General features: G+C 37.6%; 1 protein-coding gene across 6 annotated transcripts in view; it reads right to left on the minus strand.

Moving 5' to 3' along the window:
• Positions 1–200: 200 nt before the first annotated feature.
• Positions 201–22,997, minus strand: part of ANKRD12 (ankyrin repeat domain 12) — a 138,400-nt gene continuing 115,603 nt past the window's right edge. For all 6 annotated transcript variants that reach the window (XM_019649954.1, XM_019649951.1, XM_019649952.1 and 3 more), the window contains 4 exons: positions 15,961–16,059; positions 10,813–10,956; positions 3,255–3,350; positions 201–2,715 (listed from right to left, as the gene is read on the minus strand). In XM_019649954.1, the coding sequence (XP_019505499.1) occupies positions 2,530–2,715; positions 3,255–3,350; positions 10,813–10,956; positions 15,961–16,059 (525 nt within the window). In that variant the 3' untranslated portion in view covers positions 201–2,529. The remainder of the gene's footprint in view (positions 2,716–3,254; positions 3,351–10,812; positions 10,957–15,960; positions 16,060–22,997) is intronic.

The following is a 22,997-nucleotide window of genomic DNA, read 5'->3' on the forward strand; positions in this document are numbered from 1 at the left end:
TTTGAATAGTTAAAAAAAATCACTGATTAAACTAACCATCCTTTATTTCTCTTTTAGATTTTAGAATCCTAAATCTTTCTAGGAATATACTCCATTGCAAGTTTTTTCTAGCATTTCAGAGCTTCAGAATATCTTTAGTATCAAAAGCCCTTAACTACTTATTTAAGTATAAATTCTCACCGAGAAGGCATTCACTTTTCTTTTAAGCTATCTTGATTAGCTTTGAGTCATTTTACAAAGGAAATCTGCAGAAGCAGAATCATGGCAGAGAGGCTCCAGCAACTTGAGGTACCACTGAATAGGATGAGAACTAATTAGTGCTAAAAAACCGGGATAACTAAATTACACCAGATTCCTGCCTGCTTACCTTTTCTCTTCTGCAGCTTGTTTTGTGTGGCCAGACAGTGATCTACCCAAGCCTCTTCTCGGGGTGGACCATCAGAACAAAATGCTGTATAAACTTACCCCTCTCATATTTTCTGTGACTCCAATGTGCAATAATCTGGTTTTTTATTTTTAGGCAAAAGTATAAACAAAATTTGCATTAAGTTTTCATATGAAAAAGTATTGCTTTTATAAATTTGCTTTTAATGTTTCCAGCCTTTAATAAACTTAACTTCAACAAAGCCAGTGCTTCAAAATCTACCCTGCCTTTCTTGGCCCCATTTATCCAATAAAAAAGGCCAAAATCTCTCATCTAAACTTCTAAACACTACTACATCCAACCTTTATAATAAAGTCCTTGCACCATGTATTTTTTACACGTGCTGCTTTATTGCGCATGCCAAGTACAGTATGAATTAAAATATAAATTGACGTAAAAATTCAAAAATCCCTAAGCTTAATATGTACCTTTGCACTCAAAAACTTCAATTTTTACATTCCCTCCAGTAGCTGGAATTTCCAACTTGAAAGCTAAATTTAAATCACTTCACTCCTCATTTATTCTTTTTACCCTTCTCTATCAGAATAAAATCTATTCAATATTATTTTATAATTCAAGAAAGTATTATGGAAAGTTCTGTAAGTTTTATCTCATATACGTATAATCAATTTTACATATAACCTAATTTTCCTTTCAAAAATCTTTAATAAATTTAGCAGCAGGTTTTAGATCTGAAATATTCCTGAATATTTAATCCTTATCATGTTATAGGAGAAACTGGACTTTTCCTAAGTATATTGCTAATTATTTTATTAAAAACAGCATACCAAATCTTAATTATAAAATTATGAAAATTGTATGTTTTGCTCAAGACAAGGAAAAAAATACAACATATGAATGAATTTTTCATAAACATTGTAGAGTTCAATTGGCATATGCCTGTTTCTTTTACTTGCTTTAACTATCAAATATCTCCTTTTTCATTTGAGTACTCAGTTTTTATTTTAAAAGTGCAAAGGTTATTAAGCTTAAAACATTATATTTAAGCAATGTAAAAAAGTTTTACAATGATTTAACATGACCAATAAAATTTATTAAACATATTTACATATATTCACAGATTCTTTCATACTTGAGTATTAAAATAGACATTTACAATTTCAGAATTTTCATTCAAAGGCATTTTTTGGGGGGAGGGAGGGAGAGAATAGGCTCTACCGTGAGATGAAGAAAGAGCTGTTTCTTTGTGTGACTAATTCTAAATAATATGTGTAACATAGTAAGTCATAGGTACTATACCAGGAGACCAGTATGAAACACCTTACACTACTTTCGGTATCACTTATGGAGAGTTAAATTATAGAAAGCATGCAATACAACTAAGTCACAATCTTTACAGTTATGATGATGAAAACAAGCTAACTCAAACACATGCATGCCTTATTTAAAAGTTTTACTACCTGCATATACTACTACTACTACACTCCATACAAACTACAACTTTGGTCCAACAAAACATAGACAAAACAGTTTTACAATTATTTCTTTGTACATGTTTGACTACCAATCCCTTTGTATACATTCTGACCATTAATTACAAGATTTACATCTGCACAATATGTATAAAATAAGTTATTAAAAAGGAAGACAATATTAAAACTTTTGAAAAGAAAACTGTACAATTTACATATATAATAAACAGAAGAAATTTTGTGCCAAGTTTTTATTCCACATTAGAAACTATTTGGTAGGAATTGAGCCTTTTAGTTTATTTTCATAAAACTCAAGAGATTTGCATACTAGTGGTTATCTTTTACTTAGAATGCTAACAACTTCCAGCGCCATTAGCAGATTCTCAACTTTTTAAGTATCTACCACAGCCTGCCAACATCCTCCAATGCAATAGTTACTTTTCACCAATATAAATAATAGTTTTCAGTTAGAAACTGTTTGGATTTAAGGTCCAAAATAATTCTTATCATTTTTTATAAAATGACAGTGTTTACTACATAACCAACTTTAGTTAAACTTTACTAACAATTGTAAAGGCATAGTATCAATATTTTTGTCAAAAGGCAGTATTCAACAGTATAATACTCTTGAGCCTCATCAGTTTAGGACGACACAACAGCAAGTAATGTCTGCTATATAGGAGTCAATTCAAAGTCATCATTAACATCAACAAGGGGAACATAAAACTCTTGGATTTCGTAAATGCTGATAGATTTATAGGTGGCAGGATCAAGTTCCTGGAGTTTCAGCTGCCATTCTAATCTCTGAACAGCATTTAAAGCTGCAGCTTCATGTTGTTGCCTCATTAAAAGACAAGTCTATTTAAAAGAAAAGAAGGGTTAATTAGTTTTACCCTGTCTGTATCCATATGCCAACTATCTGGGTCTGCAGCTTAACACTCACCTTATCTTACAGACTTTAATTTGAAATTGTTTCATATAATGAGATTTCAAATCAGAAAAATCATGAAAGTCCAGGGAGAAGTTATTTGAAACTACTAAAAATCTAAAATCAAATAATTTTCTTGACAGATTATTTCTAAAATATATTCCTTCTCTTATTGTTCTTCCATTCTTTCACATGTTAGAACTATAACCAGACGCGTATACTGGATGATAAGCATGAAGATCCCCATTAGAAATTTCTTTTTTCGTGGTAGTTTCATCTTTTATACTACATTGGTCCTGATAAATAAGACTTGTGGTTTTTATTTTCCTTTATCTTCTAATTGTGCCCAGGAGTGAGGATTCATGACTAACCAATATTTCCATTCCTAATCACTCCTCTCTAATATAGCCGCAATATCTGTCATGAAGGGGGAAGCAACCATTTAAACCAAACTTCTCAACATACATACCTTTAATTTGTCAAATTTATCATCCACATCTTGTAACCAAGACATGAACTGTCTTGCATTAAAGCGATCCCTCACAGAAGTCTTACTGTCATCAGACTGAAAAAGAACATTAAAAGTAGTTGAATATCATAAAATACAATAACCCACTTTATTTATTTATTTATTTTTTAGCTGAGCCATCCTGCTACCTGTTGGCAGCTCAGCAGCGGCCGAGCATCGAACTGCTGTTGCTCAAACTCTTGAGTGAGCTCTTAACCAACTGAGCCACTCGGCTAGCCCCACAATAACCCACTTTAAAATCTATATGCCATTATGTATTTTTATGGTATATTTCATTTTAAGGAATAATGGAAATATATTTTGAAAAGGATAAAATATAATTTGAGTATTAAAAAATTTGATAAATCATTTATTTCCATATTGAGTAGACTTAGTTATTAGAGTTCTTGGATGCTGGCTGGGTTTAGTTGAGAAATAGAATTCTACTACTCTTTGAGTCCAAGATATTTCTGAAAAAGGCATGTCATATGAAGTATTATTCCTGTGAAATTCTTTTTAAATTATAATTTATTTTATATTTAATTTAATGTTAAAGTTTACCATTAACAGTAATGTAAGGAGAAAAGGTGTTAAGGTGGGAGACAGGCCTTTGAGGCAGACATTTTTTCCAGGACCAACCAATATTTTGGAGTGCTCATAAAGAAATTCTGTATCAACTCTTAAGAGTACTAGTTTTGGAATTAAGATAAACTATTTAACTGTCAGCTTTGTATCTTACTGTATACTCTTGGAACTAATTACATACTCTCAATTTTCTATTCTGTAAAATGGGATAAAAATGCCTCTTTTAATCTTGTTTTGAGAATTATGAGTCTCTTAATGCTTGAACATATAGGAAGCACTCAACCTAAAAAAACATTTGCTATAATTATTACTACTACTATTACTATCAGTGCTATCAAAGCGACATCCAGGTATCAGGTAGTCCTAACTCTCTCATTTTTAGCCATTATCACTTCCTCCTTGGTCCTCAGGTAAGACGTTTTGACTACTTCACATTGTTTTGTTCAATCTTTATTAATATTACAAGTTTATTTTAAAAAGAAAGAAGTATAACAGAGTAGGCTAATTAATGATCCAAGCCCTTACCCAGGAAAGATAGATTTTTTTTTTACTTCCTTAGAGGCTGTTCTCAGATGATATGCTACTCAGTTGAGAGACCTTCTATTCTAAAGTAAAAGGATGGGTAACAACAGTTCCATAGTTTTCCTCAAGTGAATGACTATTCTGCCCTTTAATTATTAGGCTGACTGTAGACTGATCTCTTTAGTCTCTGATTTTGGAATCATTCTGAGGGTTTCCTGGGAAAATTCAAGTATTTTTGAGATTCTCTTTATAACCCATCTGGGGCTACAGATTCCTCAATTCTGCTGTATTTCATTCACTATCAATATGTTTTCATTTGTCTTCCTCAAAAATGTCTTAATGTCCTGGTACAGTGGCTTTCTATCTCTATTTCCAGCTCTGCTATGAATTTTATTTTATTTTTATATGTCTTTTGTTATTTCAATAAATTTTAGGAGGATGAAAAAAAAATAAACAGGTGTGTCTACTCAACCATTCTGAATTAGAAATCTACGGGAGACTTTCCGTATAGCTTGATTTACAGTGTTCTAAAATTGATTCATTACTCTATAATTGCATGAAACAAAAAGACCTACAGATATCACATGGTCTAGGCCAGCCTTCAGCAAGATGGTTAAAATGTTCGTTTCAGTTTAAACTGTTTATTTCAGTTATTAAAAACCATTCATTCTCCCCTTTAAAATCTTTAAACTTGGAAATTATGGAAAGTCCTTTCCATTGTCTATTTCCTTAAGTCAAATAGTTCTTTGTTAAGATCCAATTATTCATTTTAATTGCCATTTCCAGTATCTCTGAATGCTTTCATTTAAATAAAACAGTTGGTAGCTTCAGAAAGTTTGAAATCTACTGATCTTTTTTTTTTTTTAACAGATGAGAAAAATAAAACCCAGAGAGAAGTAACTTTCTCTGTAATATACCCTACATCCTTTGTGTTTTTAGTTTGTCTGATTTAAAACACCATTGCCTAGTCTTATATTTTTGGGATAATCTTTCATTTTCTGTGTTTATACTTTTTATTAAGAAAATAATTTTTGTTTTTCAATTACAGATGACATACAATATTATATTAGTTTCAAGTACACAACATAAGTGATTAGACATTTATATAACTTATAAATCTAGTACCCATCTGACACCATACATAATTATTACAATATTATTGACTCTATTATAGTCCCTATGCTATACTTCACATTCTCATAATTATTTTGTCACAATCTGTACCTCTTAACCCCTTTCCCCTTTTACCCATCCCCCTAACCCCACTCCCATCTGGCAACCATCAAAACGTTCTCAGTATCTATGAGTTTGTTTCTATTTGCTTTTTTGTTTTTTAGATAACAAAAATAAGTGAAATCATGTGGTATTTGACTCTCTATCTGATGTATTTCACTCAGCGATAATACCCTATAGGTTTACCCATGTTATTGCTGCAGATGGCAAGCTTTCACTCTTTTTTATGGCTGAGTAATGTTTCATTGTATATAAGTATCACTTCTTTATCTAGCATCTATTGATGGACATTTAGGTTGCTTCCATATCTTGGCTATTGTAAATAAAGCTGCAATGAAACATATGGATGCATGCCTTTTTAAATTAGTGTTTTGGGTTTCTTTGGATAAATACCCATAAGTGGAATTACTGGGTCCTTCTTTTTCTAATAGCCTTTGTTTTAAAGTCTATTTTGTCTGGTGTAAGTATTGCTACCCCAGCTTTGTTTTTCGTTTCCATTTTTATGAAATATCTTTTTCCATCCCTTTACTTTCGGTCTCTGTGTGTCTTTTGATCTGAAGTGAGTCCCTTGTAGGCAGCATATGTATTGGTCTCATTTTTTCTACCTATTCAGTCACCCTATGTCACTTGATTGGAGCATTTAATCTGTTTACATTTAAAGTAACTGTTGATAGATATGTAGTTATTGCCATTTTATTATTTATATTTTTGAATTTCTCCTTAAAGAAGTCCTTTTTAACATTTCTTGTAATACTGGTTTGGTGGTGATGAACTCCTTTAGCTTTTTCTTCTCTGGGAAGCTCTTTATCTGTCCTTCAATTCTAAATGATAGCCTTGTTTGGTAATCTTGGTTGTTGGTCCTTGCTTTTCATCACTTTGTGTCAATCCCTTCCAGTCTGCAAAATTTCTGATGAGAAATCAGATAACAGTCTTATGGGAACTCTCTCACAGGTAACTAACTGCTTTTTTTTGGGTGCTTTTAAGATTCTTTTTTATTTTAAAGATTTTATTGGGGAATTGGGAGAGGGGAACAGCGCTGGGGGATAAGATTCTGTCTTTAACCTTTGTCATTTTAATTATGATGTGTTGTGGTGTTGGCCTCTTTGGATTCATCCTGTTTGGGACTCTCTGGGCTTTTATGTCTATTTCTTTCATCAGGTTAGGGAATTTTTCAGTCATTATTTCTTCAAATAGGTTTTCAATTCCTGCTCTCTCTTCTCCTTCTGGTACCCCTATGATGCAGGTGTTGGTGTTATCCCAGATGGACCCTTAAACTATCCTTATTGTTTTGGATTCTTTTTTCTTTTTGCTGTTCTGATTCAAGTGTTTTCTGCTTCCTTTATCTTCCAAATCACTGATTCAATCCTCTGCTTCATCTAATCTACTGTTGATTCCCTCTACTCTATTTTTACTTCAATTACTGTATTCTTCATTTCTGACTTTTTTTATGTTTTCTATCTCCATATTTATGTTTCCTATCCCTTTGTGGAAATTCTTCCTGAGATCAATGAGCATCCCTTAACTAGTGTTTTGAACCCTGCATCTGGTTGATTACTTGTGTCCATTTTGTTTAGTTCTTTTTCTAGAGCTTTGTTCTGATTTTTCACTTGGGACATGTTTCTTTGTTTCTTCATTTTGCCTGCCTCCCTGTGTTTGTTTTTATGTATAAGGTAGAACTGCTATGTTTTCCAGTATTGACAGAGTCGCCTTATGTAGTAGGTGTCCTGTGGGGCCCAGTGGTATAGTCTCTCTAGTCACCTGAGCTGGGTGCTCCATGTGTGTCCCTTGTATGAGTTATATGTGCACTCCTGTTGTAGTTGAGCCTTGATCGCTGTTAGCACGTCAGTGGGAGGGATTGACCCACAGGCTGATTGGTTGTGCGGACTGGTCGTGACTACAATGGAGAAACTGCTGTGTATGGGCTGTCCCTATATAGCAGGATTCACCCTTTGGGTGTGTTGTCTGTGGAGGTGGTTGAGTGGTGCTCTGGTGCAGGCCAGGGTCAGTGCTACCTGTACGCTGCCTGGGGCTACTTGGTATGATCTACAAAGTGATCTGCAGATAGTTGTCACTTGTTCTAGGCTTGCTGTTGGTGTTGGGCTTGGGACTGCTTATCAAGAGGTACGGTACACGCTGAGGCCAGATGCTGGTTGTTTGGAGTTTATGAACCTTTTAGAGATTTTAGGAGTGTCTGTAGCATGAACCAAGACAGGCTCTTTGTATGGAAAAGCCACTGAAATCGGCTTGGATGGGCCTGTAAGTTGGGTGGGGCAAGGTCTCAGGAAACCACCAGGGGAAAGTGAATGATGTTAGCCAGGTTGATGAAGAATCAGATATGGTGCCCACCTGTGTCTGCACACTGGGAGTGGGGAGGGTTCAACAAACAGACAATGGCTTCTGCCAGCACTTTTGTCTGGGAGAAAGCTGCCCCTCCAGCCCTAGCCCTGAGCCAGACAATTCAGTTCCTCCCCATTTGTCCCTGGAACCTTTTGAGCTGCTGCCCTCACCCTGGAGCTCAGAGCAAGTGAATCCGTCAGTAAGTCTGTGCACAGGCCCTTTAAGAGGAACACCAGGGGCTCCAACAGCCATCCATCTCACTCAGCCCCAATCTCCACTGATTTTCAGAGCTAGAAGTTATGGAATCCTGGGCTGGGACCCCTCATTCCTCAAGGGGGAACATCCATAGCTGAGAAATCCCTCCCAATTTGTTTTTTTTTAAGGAATAAAACATTTTATTTTAAAACTTCATATATGCTGCAAATGAAAACTGTCCATTTACTAAGCAACCACAATTCCAAGCATTATACAAAATATTAAAACACTTGTTCATACTCTTTTAGAGCAAAACTGCCTATTCTGTTGCACTGTTTGTACGATGTTGACATGTAAGTGCCATTGTCATAGTTCTTCAAGACTTGCTCAAGAAACAAGTTTTTGATCCATAGAAGTAGATCATGCAGGTTAACGCAGATATCAGCTAGAGAAGTTTCTGTCAATTGTTACACTTAATGTCCTCTCCCTCCACCTCTTGCACCTCTAAAACCACCACCTCTACCACCTCTGCCACCTCTGCCAACTCCTCCTCTGCTGCCCCTGCCACAGCCTCTTGTAGGTCCCTTCTCTCCTGGAGGTTGAGGTAAAAACCTCTGCAGTGGCAGCAGCTTACATTGGTCTATACAAAACTTCTGCAGTTTTTAAAAAGAAGATGCCTTCTTGTTTTCTGAAAATTTAACAGAAAAAATAAAAATCTGTAAGTTGTACAAATATTTCATCCACTTTTCCAATTTGTTTGTTTTCTAAATAAACTGGAGCACTGAAATAAGGCACCTTATTTTCATTGTGGTACATTTACAAACTATGTCATCTTCACAGGGATGCAGGAACTCTCTTAATAAAACTATTGGTTGTCCATATTTTTTCTATGTTTCTCGTTGCAAAAATGCGTCATGACTTTTCTGATAACCCAATACATGTTCTGGAGGTCCTAGGTCTTGGCCTGTTAAAGCCTCCAAGGCCACCCTCTCGTCCAAATCCTCCTCTGCTGCCGCCGACACCGCCTCTGAAATTACCACCGCCTCTACCTCAGAAGTGATTATTGCTGCTGCTGCCGCGATTAAAGCCACCACCTCCAACACCTTGATGAAAGCTTCTATAACCTTGGCCTCGAAAAGACATGCTCGCTCCTACCGGCGTCACATGCACCTCTGACCTGGGTGCGCACACACACTCGCCCAGTGCTTCCGCCGCACATGATCCCTCCCCATTTTTAAATGCTAAATGTGGGTATGGTACCAGCATGTTCTGAGCCACTGCCCCTCCTACCAGTTTCAAGGTGGCTTCTTCTGTATATCCTTAGTTATAGGACTTCTGTTCAGGTAGACTTCAGGCAATTCTCAATGATGGTTGTTCTGTAGTTTAGTTGTAATTTTGAGGTAGTTGTGGAAGGAGGAGAGCACAGTATTTACCTACTCTGCCATCCTGACCACTCGTGTTTATATAATCTTTTTTTCTTTTTAAAGATTTTATTGGGGAATTGGGGGACGGAACAGTGTTGGGGAATCTGGGAAGGGGAACAGACAAGTTCCTGTCCTTTTGTTCTTCAGTCTAGTTGTGGAGGACGTTGCTTCACTGGCCCAAGTGGGCACCATCACTGCGCTCTTCCCAGGCGAGGCAGATCAGTCGCCGGCTTCTGGACGGCCACTCAGGGCGGCTGCTGGCTGCTCATGCTGGCTGCTGGCTACACACAGTAGCCCATGGCAACCCACTGCAGCAGGGTCTGCAGCCTACGCCGTCGCCGGAAACTCACGGCAGCCCAGCTCCAGGCTGGGCTGTTGTTCAGCATCTTAGCTGTAGAGGGCAGTGTCACTGGCCCTCACTGTATTTTTTTTTATTGCACGTCATCGTATTCTCTCTTATGACCCATGAATTGCATTCCTGTTTATGAAGCACAAAACAATTCTGACAACAGATATGTCTCTATCTGAATTCATGTAATTTATATGGGGCAGTAAACTTTTTCAAGATATAACCACAGTTTTTCGCAATTACTGTAGGTCCTCGAATAACACTGTTTTGTTCTATGTGGTTTCATTATAATGTTGAAGAGATGCCATAGGAACTTAACTCTCGCTTATGCCATTAGCCTATGGTAACACTAGTTTCATTATGTCATTTTGCTTAAAGTCACAGAAACTACTATGTTAAATAAGGATGTATGGTATGTGAATTTATTCCAACAACACTCAAGGTGAAAATGAAAGCCTGACCCTATTTCAGCACTGTCACAACCTAGAGGTTCAATCTGCCTGTATTGTTTCCCAGCTTATAGTAGCTTTCCAGTTGCTTAAAGGCCAGAACTGAATGTATCAACATCCACTTTAGAAACAAATTACAAGTTACTTACAAGGGCACTATCCTAAACAAATATCTGTTTTTTAATATCCTAAACACATCTGCTTTTATAACATAAGCCTTTATATTATGAACATTACTATTAGACATACTATATTAGAGGATTTTAGAAAATACAGGATCAGGTGATCTGGGAGTACTTTGGTCTGAAGGAGTTGTTTTTTTCCTTTGAACTTTACTGCTTGTTGAATTTGTTTCTTCTATGGAAACAGATTACAAAAACACCCAAGCTGTAAGAGTATTCTAACTGTAACAATGAGCCCTTTACCTGAGCATCCAGTGGCACACTGTAGACTTCTGCATCCAGTAAAACAGTGCATGCACTAAATGGCAGTGTTTGATTTGCCAATGTTCTTGCAGCTCTGTAATGAACCCGTAGAACTTCCTGTTCATTAGATACAATGAGTTTTTCCTAGTTGAACAAGGAATAAAAAATAAAAAATATCAATTCTTCAAGCCCTTGTTTTCAAATAAAATAAAAATCAGTTAAAATGTGCTAAAGAACATGAATCTCAGAATAGTTTTTTCTACATAGTAAGCCTGAGAAATTTGAGAACTCCAAGTGCTCTAAAAATGTAAGTAAATTTTCTCTTTCCAAAATTGGCAGTCTCTTTTAAAAAATTATCTTTTAAAGTGTACAATGGTGACTTTTAGTGTATTCACCAAGATGTTCAATCACTACCACAAATTCCAGAACATTTTCATCACTTCAGAAAAGAAACCTCAAACCCATCAGCATACTCTCAGTAATGTTTTTACTGAGATAGCCCCTCAGGCAAGGGAAATAAAAGAACAAATTAACATATGGGATTACATCAAACTTAAAAGGTTTTTCACAGCAAAGGAAATCAATAAAACAAAAAGGAAGCCTACTGAATGGGAGAAGATATATGCCAATGACATATCTGATAAGGGGTTAATATCCAAAATTTATAAAACACTCATTCAACTCAATACCAGAAAAACCAAACAATCCAATTAAAATATGGGCAGAGGATATGACAAGGCATTTCTCTAAAGAGGACATACAGATGGCCAACAGGCATATGAAAAAATGCTCAACCTCACTAATCATTAGGGACATGCAAATAAAAACTACAATGATATACCACCTCACTCCAGTTAGAATGGCTATCATCAACAAACAACAAGTGCTGGCAAGGTTGTGTAGAAAAGGGAACCCTGTTGCACGGTTGGTGGGACTGCAGATTGGTGCAGCCATTATGGAAATCAGTATGGAGGTATCTCAAAAAACTGGAAATGGAACTACCGTATGACCCAGCAATTCCATTCTTGGGTATCTATCCAGAGAAACCCAAGACGCTAATTTGAAAAAATATATGCACCCCTAATTTATTGCAGTGCTATTTACAATAGCCAAAACTTGGAAACAACTGAAATGCCCATTGGTAGATGACTGGATTAAGAAACTGTGGTACATTTATACAATGGAGTATTACTCAGCTATAAAGAAGAAGGAAATCGTACCATTCGCAACAACATGGATGGACCTAGAGACTATTATGTTAAGTGAAATAAGTTAGTTGGAGAAAGACAAATACCATATGATCTCACTTATATGTAGAATCTAAAAAACTGAATGAATGAGCAAAGTAAACAGAAGTGGTCTCAGAGATACAGAGGAACAACGGATGATTGCTAGTTGGGAGGGGAGTGGGGATGAGGAAGAAAGGGAAGGGATTAGACAGCATAAATACGTAACTACAATACTGCCACAGGGATATGAAAGACAGTTCGAGAAATATAATTAATTATGTTGTAAACATTTTGTAGGGTGTCAGGTGGTCACGTCTTGTTAGGGAGACAGCATCATAGATGGGGTAGAGGCTTGATCACTGCACTGTACACCTGAAGCTGATGCTGTATAATATTGTATGTTATATATATATATATATATATGTATGTATGTATATATAGTCATGGGACGTGGAGTATAGTGTGGGAGTGGAGTCAAGCGAATTGTAATAGATATATATGATATTGGGCGGGGGGAGTGGGGCGGCAGATTGGGGGAGGGAGATTGTCACTTCGAGGAGTAAAAAGTATAACTATTGCACTGTGTTGTACAGCTGAAACTAATTTAAAAAAATGTGTATTTCACAATAAAAAAACCCAAAGAAACCCAAAAAACCCATCAGCAGCCACTTTCCATTTCCCTTCCTTCCCTAGCAACCAATACGTTATTTTTTTTTTCTAGCTGAGCCATCCTGCCACCTGTTGGCAGCTCAGTGGCAGCTCAGCTCGGGCCAGGAATTGAACCGCTGTTGCTTAGAGCTCATTCTTGAGTGAGCTCTTAGCAACTGAGCCACTCGGCTGGCCCTACTCTATTTTTTTTTTTTCCTATGGATTTACCTGTTCTGCACATTTTATATAAATGGTATCACACAATATGTGGTCTTTTGTGACTGGCTTCTTTCATGTTGCATGTTTTCAAGGTTCATCTGTGTTGTAGCATGTATCAATACATCATTCCTTTTTATGGCTGAATAATATTTCAGTGTATGAGTATACAAGTACATTTTATTTATCCATTCATCAGTTGATAGTCTTTTGGGTTGTTTCCACCTTTGGGCTATCATGAATAATGTTATGAATGTTCATGCTCAAGTTTTTGTTTGGATGTATGTTTTTATTTCTCTTGGGTAAATAATAGCTAGAAGTAGAACTGCTAGGTCATATGGTAATTCTATGTTTGCCTATAAAACAGTTTGAGGAACCATCAAACTGTTTTCAGTAGCAGGTGTATCACTTTATATTGCCACCAGCAATGTATGAGGGGTTCCAATTTTTTCATATCTTGCCAACACTTATCTTTTTTTTTGGCCCGTCTGGAAGGCTGGGACAATTCTAAGGATGAGGTTGGTCTTCTCCCCACGATGTTCCCTATTCTTCCCTCATCTGACAAGAACTTGATCCATTTCCCATTGGAGAATGTGGCCACATTATTTCCAAATATGTACTGTTGTAGAGTTTTACTGTATTTATAATTTAGTGAAAAAGATACAGAAACACAGTCCTATTTAATTTCTTATAAATTCTTATGTGAGAAATGATACTGAAAAAAGAAGAGGTAAGTCTAACACTTATGATTTTTTAATTTAAGTAGAAGTTTAAGGTGGGACTTTAAGTGATAAATATTCCAAAACTTGATAGAAAAAATAACTAGAAGAAAAATCTTGCTGGGCCGGCCGAGTGGCACGTTGGTTAAGAGTTGGTTTAAGACACCAGCTCTGAGCAGCAGGGCCCCAGTTCGGATCTCACATGAGGGCCAGTGGCGCTGTGCCCTCTACAGCTAAGATGGTGAAAAACAGCTCGACCTGGAGCTGGGCTGCTGTGAGTTGCTGGTGATGGCATAGGCTGCAGCCGCTGCTGCAGTGGGTTGCCATAAGCTACTGTGAGTGAGCGGCCAGCCACCAGCATGAGCTGCCAAGAGCCGCCGTGACTGGTCGTCCAGTGGCTGGCAACCAATCTGCCTCACCTGGGAAGAGCGCAATACTAAACCAACATGGGCCAGTGAAGCGACGTTCTCAACTAGACTGAAGAACAAAAAGGACAGCAACTTGTCTGTTCCCCTTCCCCGATTCCCCAATAAAAAAAAAAAAATCTTTAAAATAAAGAACAAAAACAAACAAAAACTGCCTAAAAAATAAGTTCGTTGTAGTCCTGCAGAGATTAAGAGCAATAACCCAAAAATCTCTTAATACCATATGAAAACGAAATATATTTTTTAAAACAGTGTCTTCTGAGAATGGGTTATGTGTGTCCCAAAGCACTGCTTCCACTTGGTTCTTGGGGAGAGTGTTGGGGAGATAGGTTCTGGTTGCAAGTTGTGTTCACTCATTTAGTATAGCATTCAAATGTTATTTTCCTTGGAAAAAAATGATCCTAGAACAGTGGTTCTTAATCTGGGTTCCTCATACTCACAAGAAGCTTATGGACAGAACAGGGGGGACGTGGATGGGAAAAAGTTACTTCTTTATTTTCACTAACCTGCAACCGGTATTCTTCTAATTATGAATGTAGGCCACAAACCATAGTAATGTCAGAGAACTATCTATAACTTTGTCATCCATAGAAATCATAAATATTTTCAATTCATATTACAGTGTTGCAGATACTCCCCCCAATTTTTATACTAATTTTTTCTTTGAAATTCTGATAGTTATTAGACCTACTACTATATGGTCCTTGATGGTAGTTTTTCTGTGTGGAGATAAGTGTGCAAAATGGCTGGCCAACTATCAAGCAATTCTGCAGCTAGTAGTTTATTTAGCCACGAAATAGTAAAGTTGTTTGTTGTCATATTGGTCAGACATTTAAGACGCTTTCCAGTATTCTGCAATTATTGGTCAATATTTGGAAGGATATGTGTCATTTTCACTATGTTTAAGTTCTGCAAATTGCATAGTTCAAATGACAATTCTTAACCGTCTGTAAGGTGGCATGGCTTTTGTACATGCCTGATAGTTAAAACAGTTATTGATATGTGATAATATGACCTAACTAATTTTGCTATTAGTTAATTATTGCTAATTAATCTATTGCTAGTATTAATCACTGCTAACAAATTGCTCACTGACATGAGTAATGCACAGCACTGTAAGTTCTGTATCAGTGCTTATTTGTTGTTCTTGTTGTAATGCTTTAAATTTATTTTATTCATTTAAAAACAACATTCTGAGAAAAGGTTGTATGTTTACCAGATTGTTACAGCAGTCCATGGCACAAAAAAAGGTTAAGAACCTCTGCCTTAGGGAACTGATCATGTATGAATTTAAGAAATTGTATACCAAGTTTTGCTTGTATGAGTGCGTGTACGTCTCTGTGAAGATGGATCATAGCTCATATCATATTTTAAGAAGTCCCTGACCTTCCCAAAAGATTTAAAAGGTGTTATATTTTTGTCAATCAAGTGAAACAACTTTTATGATTTCTATAAATAGATAGGTTTTCCCCCCCTGTCATTTCATGCTAAGGCTAACCACTAGGAGCTGGAATATTAAGGCAGATCTATAAGGACCAGACAGGACAGCTTTTGTTAAGTATTTTGCATTGAAGTAGCTGGTACTAAGCAACAATTCAAAAATGTGGAAATCCAAATGTCCAACTAGGAATTCACTGTGATAGTTTTGTAAATTCAGCAAATGATAACAAGAAATTAGCGATTTTTATACATCAAAAATATACTCAATGTGAATTGTAACATGGGAGCAGCTATCCTAAAACAGGCTTAAAACTTCTCCATCTAATTGCGTAAGCACAAGGTAACAAATCATTTCCCAAAATGGTTCTAAATAAGGAAAATTCACTAATAAAAAACTGTAGGCCATTATAATCTATTGCTAAAATAGTTACTTTTAGCGTAAATATAAATGTAAATGTAAACATTTCTTACCCTTTCAATACTGTGTTGCAAACGTAGTTTCATCCTTACAACTTCCTGTTGCCGAAAAAGCTCTTTAAGTGGATCTGACAATGACGGTGGCGGTGTAATCTAATAAAAACATATATAGATAAAAGTATTAGGTCTTATTTACAATAATGGATAATGCTTACAAAATTAAACCCTTCTCATATATAATGTGATAAAAATGTAAATTCTGATATTCTGTGAATTAAATAATATGGTAAGAATTATACAGCTGGTTGTTACTTCTCAATTTCAACTGTGTGAAACACAGCAGAGCAGTCTAGCAAACTTGGATATTTTAAATTCTGAGACCACAGCAAATTTCAAAGAACAAGTTACTATAGAAGGACTAAGGAAGTTATTTATTAGAGAGATACATTTTAGACCATCGGTAAGTGACAGCTCACAGACAGGGAGGGAACAGTCACAAAAACAGAAAATCATCTAGCAAGCAACTCTAAAGATTAGAGCAGTCTGAGTGTATCAGTACAGTTAAGTGAAGACACAATCAAAATCAAACACTAAAGTGCTGAATTTTACATTTAATGAATTAAGTCTTTTATACAAATAGATGAAATTGTCTTGTAATAGATTTGTGATTCTCAAATTTCTTTATTACATGTGACATACACTTTGTCTTATCCATACTCCAAAAAGCTATGGTCGGTTCATCTCTGATTATTTTGGTGGACTGTGCTTTCTGGTAGTTGTTGGAGGTTAAGGAAGCTAACCCAATCTATGCATGAACTTGACCGTTAATATAGAGGGACATTCAAGTATGGCAATAATTGTCTGTGATCCCTGAATATTCTCCTTCTAACCCATGGAGTATCTATATTCTTATTTTAGCTTATAATTATTGTCAGCATATTAGGGCAAAGTAAGATATCTTAGTATGTCTGGCACAGTACAATAACTTAGCTGACTGTTCTTGAAGATGGGACAAACAGATACAATGTTTCGTGATGTGGTATAACAGGAATTATACAACACCATATTTGAAAAGCAGTTGCCAAACAATCAAACCTGGATCTAATCAAGAGTTTATATTTATAATCAGTACACAGTTTTCAGTAAACAGTTGAAATGAATTATGGGGTACTGAAAAACATGTTAAATAACATAAGGATTCAATTGGTCGAATCAATGTGGAAAATACCAGATGAATAACTTATTGGGGCTGACCATTTTTCAATGAGCTGGCCTGTAACTGCAATGGTACATTTGCTTGATTTCTGTGTCCTGTAAACTTCTTTAAATTTAACAAGAGGGTCGGCTGAGTGGCGCGTTGGTTAAGAGTTGGCTTGGGACGGCAGCTCTGAGCAGCAGGGCGTCGGTTCGGATCCCACATGAGGGCCAGTGACCTGCGCCCTCTACAGCTAATATGGTGAACAATAGCTCGACCTGGAGCTGGGCTGCCATGAGTTGCTGGGAACGGCATAAGCTGCAGCCCCTGCTGCAGTGAGCTACTGTGAGCAGCCAGCAGCTGGCGTGACCTGCCATGAATCGCTGTCCAATGGCTGGCAAGCGACTGCCTCACCCAGGAAGAACGCAATGATAATACCAACATGGGCCAGGGAAGCAACGTCCTCCACAACTAGACTGAAGAACAAAAGGACAGCAACTTGTTTGTTTCCCTTCCCCAATTCCCCAACACTGTTCCCCTCCACCAGTTCCCCAATAAAATCTTAACAACAACAAAAAAAATTTAACAAGGAGTTTGGTGCTATTGTTGTAGTTTTGCAAAGTCATACAATGGCTTCCTTCAAGTCGCACAGAGGAAGAATATCTGTTCCTTTGAGATTGGGGTGCCAGAGAAAGCTTCTCCCAGAGGGGAATGCCTGGGTCCTAACTTAATGGAAGAGTTAAGAGAAATGAGTTGTGGGAAAAAAATGAAAGGGAAAGAAGGGAGGGAGGTAATTCCTAGAGAGGATGGTATGAGCAATGAAATGCATGAAACAAACAGTGTGGTGCCTGGAGACAACTACAACTGTCTTGAGTTCCTGGAACACCAAATTTGAGGAACATCAAAGAACGGTGGGAATGAGGATAGAGAGATAAGCAGAGGCAAAGAAATAAAGGTTGTAGTCTATTCGGTAAACCAGCTTTTTAAAAAGTATGCTCCACAGAACACTGGGTCCATAATGATGGTAGTAATGGCTCCAAGAACAAGTTTGGGTTACACTGTATACGTGTTTATATAGTCCTTATTTGGGTGTCTCCCAATTACCAAATTAAATTTTAATGATTCTGAGAAGTCCTGTAGTGAACAAACCAATTCATTTTTATTTTTTTTTAAAGATTTTTACTGGGTAATTGGGGGAGGGGAACAGTGTTGGGTAATCGGGGAAGGGAAACTGAGAAGTTGCTGTCCTTTTGTTCTTCAGTCTAGTTGTGGAGGACATCGTTTCACTGGCCCATGTTGGTATTATCATTGCACTCTTCCTGGGTGAGGCAGTCGCTTGCTGGCCATTGGATGGCCGCTCACAGCAGCACACTACAGCAGGGGCTGCAGCCTACATCGTCGCTGGCGACTCACAGAAGTCCAGCTCCAGGTCGAGCTGTTGTTCACCATTTTAGCTGTAGAGGGCGCAGCATCACTGGCCCTCATGCAGGATCTGAACCGGGGTCCTGCTGGCTCAGAGTTGGCGTCCCAAGCCAACTTTTTTTTTTTTTAAGATTTTTATTGGGGAATTGGGGGATGGGAACAGCGCTGGGGAATTGGGAGAAGGGGAACAGACAAGTTGCTGTCCTTTTGGTTCCTCAGTCTAGCTGTGGAGGACGTTGCTTCACTGGCCCAAGTTGGCACCATCATTGCGCTCTTCCCGGGCGAGGCAGATCAGTCACCGGCTTCTGGACGGCCGCTCAGGGCGGCTGCTGGCTGCTCATGGCGGCTGCTGGCTGCTCACGATGGCTGCTGGCTACACACGGTAGCCCATGGCAACCAACTGCAGCAGGAGCTGCAGCACACGCTGTCGCCGGCGACTCACAGCAGCCCAGCTCCAGGTTGAGCTGTTGTTCAGCATCTTAGCTGTGGAGGGCAGTGTCACTGGCCCTCATATGTGGGATCCGAACTAGGGCCCTCTGGCGCCCCAAGCCAGCTCTTAACCAATGCGCCACTCAACCGGCACCCTCCTCTCTCTTTTTTTTGCTATTTCTTACCCTCTGTAGGGTTCCTGTGTGTTGGTACCAGTGACCTCAGTAGATGCTAGGTAATGGCAAGATTTTTCTTTGCCTCTCCCTGTTCATTTGATTTTGGGGAACTTGATCTGCAGTTTTATTCCCTCCCCTCCCAACCCCGATTTCCTCTGGAAAAATGGCAGCATTCAGATCGAATTATGAGAAAAATATTTGATAGACTAAACAAACTGACTTTGAAGACATTTTACCCCATTTCTAACGGGTTCTATAAATAGATCATATAAATGTGAAGAGATTACTTCGATAAAATGGCAATTAGCTGACTGTGAGGAAACAAATGGATAAAATCATATTGGAAAGTCTGAAAAATAATGTAGCATCAGGGTGATTTTTGTTATTGTGGTGTTTAACATTTTTTGAAACTAAGTTTTGAACAAATGAGTTTTAGTCCAATACAGTCAAAAGCACAGCTTTTTATGAGCAAAAGTGGGGATTTACATATTAGCTCTAGTAAATATGAACCTTAAAGTCATTTTGAGCTGGATAAAATGGTACCTCTTAAAACTGTATCACACTTTAAAGTTTTTAATGGGCTATGGCATATACTATTGCAACCTGTTTTGAGGTAGGCTAGGCATTACTGTTTTACAGATGTGAAAAATAAGGACCAGAGAATTATTCAAGATCACACAGTTGGTTTGTAGCAAAATCTAGACAAACTCATGTAGCGCTACTTGGAAATCTACTGCTTTTTTTACTATACTGTGCTGTGTGTTTCTCTACTTTAGTAATTCTCATTAGAAACAAACAAACAAGCAAGCAAACAAAAAACTCCTTACTACATCCAGAAATTATTCTCAGCTCTGTTTACAGCCCCTTTTGAAATGATACTTGATACAACTAAATTCTAATTTAATTCATGTTATATTCCCAGAGTTGCTGCAAGGGAACTAAACATATTACCTCATCTCCACAGGAATAAGAAAAGGTATAGTAAACACACGCACACAAAATGTATACACAAATGTGTTACACTGTGTGTGTGTGTGTGTGTGTACACACACATACATGGGAGATAAATATATATATATATATATTTAGCAGATAGTGCTAAAGGACAACCTAACTAGGTTTATTAGAAATTATTTGTTTTTGGTGAAATAGTTTGTACAAAGTTCTAATTTAAATGAGTTCTTTATAGTTTTACCTATATTTCAAGTCTATGGTACAACATATTTCAGTTAAACTTTCTTACTCTTTAAGGAGAAATAAAGGAAACAAGAACATTTTTAGTGTATATTCATTAAATCATTAAATTATTTTGCTGAATGACAAATTTACTTACAACTCTATTCTTTTAAATCTACTACTACTACTTACAACTAGTAGGGTAATACAAAAACTTCTAAGATTTAAAAGGCACTAGTATCAGGTATATTTTGTGGATGTAGATATGAGACTAACAAACCATCTTTCTTTGAACTTTTTTATCTTCTCTGAACTAGGCTTTGAAAGAAGGAACATGTGCAAAGGCTTGAAACATCATGGAATAGCCTGGGGACCATCATGTAAGGCAGTAACTACAGCTAAGCCTAGAAAAGTATGGGAGGACCTGTATACAATGATGGGGACTTTGGTCTGTAGAAAATTGGGAATCTCTAAAGATGTTTAGCTGGGTAGTCACATAATCAGATCTGAGTTTTATATAAGGAATCCAAACAATAAGGCTAGAGTTTGACAGAAGAGATTAGACTAGAACCTATGGCAACTGTTCAGAATGTCTGTGATGCTCATTTCTGATAGCCAGTTGGCACAATGCTTAGCACAGTTAATGAATTATTTGCGTGTGATATTTTTAATATTTGACTATGAAATATTCACATATAAATGAATAGTTAAGGAGTTAATGAGGTCCTTGCTGGCAGTGATAAGAGAAGGGGAAAGGAAATGAGATGAATCAATATGACTTAGTGACTGATGTGATGGGAGGGCAGAGGGGTTGAGGTGATGAAGGATGAATTTTGGGTTCCCCGTCTGGGAAATTAGACAGCAGGTGATAATAACTAAAGCAGAGGGGCAAAAAGAGCACTTTGAGATCAGATTAATAAGTTTGGTATTGGACATAATGATTTTAAGGATACTGGGGGACACTGTCCAGAAGCAGCTAGATACACAGTTATGGAAATCAGTAGTGTATTCAGGGCTGAAGATAAACTTGGGACTCATTCTACAAGCGATAAATAATGTCCTAGCTCTTAACCAGATTATAGCTGAGAGACAGAGGAGACATGTGACGTTATTATGGTGGCGGGGTACAAGAAAGACACAAGCAATTCTGTTTTGACAAAATTTTGCACAAAGGTGACATCACAGCTGGAACAAAGGCATGGAAGAGGATAAAAAAGGGGGCCTGGCAAAAACACCATCTCAGGTAGAGGAAACAGCACTGCCAAAGTATCAAAAGTAGTGAACGAGAGATTTCTGTAGAAGAGTGAGTTCAGTTTGGTGGAAATATTGGCTGAGTTTGGAAGTAGTGAGAAAATGAAGCCAGAGGGGTAGACTGGGGTAAGATTGTGAAATGAATGGTTATGCTATGCTTAGATGTAGATTTTATGCTGTAGGCAATGAGAAGCCAGCTAATCACAGCTGAGATCTTTAAAGATCTTTTTATTGTTTTTGAAGGGGTAAATTTAATAACAGAAGAGACTGCTCCAGCAGAAAGAGAGTAGAAACAAAAAAAGAAGTGAAAAAGCTGCTGAAATGTTCTAAGTGAAAGATAATGATGAAGGCCCTAAACCTAGGCAATAGTAGATGGTACAGACTCTGGAGAAAGTTCTAATGTAGAAAGAATGGTTAGAATTTGGTGACTGATAGGTTTCTAGTTTGGTATCATTACTAACAAATAAAGACTTGTTTTTGAAAGAATGAGGGATAAATCATTCCTGTGGCTGTGGTGAAGTCTGAGGTCAGAGTGAATGCTATCGTGCGTGGTAAGATCCCAACCTCCACCCTCACCTTTCAGGAATGAGGCACTCATCCACCAGTGCCTAGGAGTGTTGGTGGCTGACAGCTCTCACCGGAGTTCCTAAGAATTATGTTTCAGGGAAGCAAGTTGGTGTGGCCAACATCATGTTTCCTCCCTGAATGCAGGCTATTTATCAGAAAGGCAACCCCAATCCAGAACTCCCATTGGTTCAGCTGAGGTTACTGTTGCAATTACACTTCAGTTCAACCTCTCGCTCTGCCTAATTGTGCTTCCCTTACACACTTACAGGTATTGTTCCTAATAGTAATCACCAATAAACCTCTTGTACTCAATCTCAGAGTCCGCTTCCTGGGTAACCAAACCTATGACAGGTGTCTGAGGGTCATTTAGGTGAAGATGCCCAGGAGGCACCTATATTTGATTCTGGAGGTCAACAGATATATGAGGTGTGATCAAACAATATGGTGAATGTTCAAATAAAAAAAATTTATTACAGTAAAAGATGCATTGCCATTAATCCCCCCTCAAAATACTCCCTCCCGTTTTGAACACACTTATCCCATCGATGGTTCTTGCCACTTTCTGAAGCAGTGCTGGAAGTCCTCTTTTGTGAGTGTCTTTAGTTGCACTGTCATGGCTGCCTCCATGTCCTGAATCATTTTGACTTTGGCAAAGAGCCAGAAGTTGCACGGTGCCAGACCCAGAGAATAAGGTGGATGAGGACACACCATAATGTTTTTGACAGAAATTGCCATATACCAGAAGCATGTGTGACACGGAGTGTTGTCATGATGGAGGATGATTTATGGCACACTTTGAAACACACTTTCTCTCACCCGTAGCTTACACCCAACTGACTGCACCAAACAAGTTGAAACTTGTCACACACTGTTAC

This window comes from Hipposideros armiger, unplaced genomic scaffold (genome assembly GCF_001890085.2).
Source record: "Hipposideros armiger isolate ML-2016 unplaced genomic scaffold, ASM189008v1 scaffold_136, whole genome shotgun sequence".
Taxonomy (NCBI): Eukaryota; Metazoa; Chordata; class Mammalia; order Chiroptera; family Hipposideridae; genus Hipposideros; species Hipposideros armiger.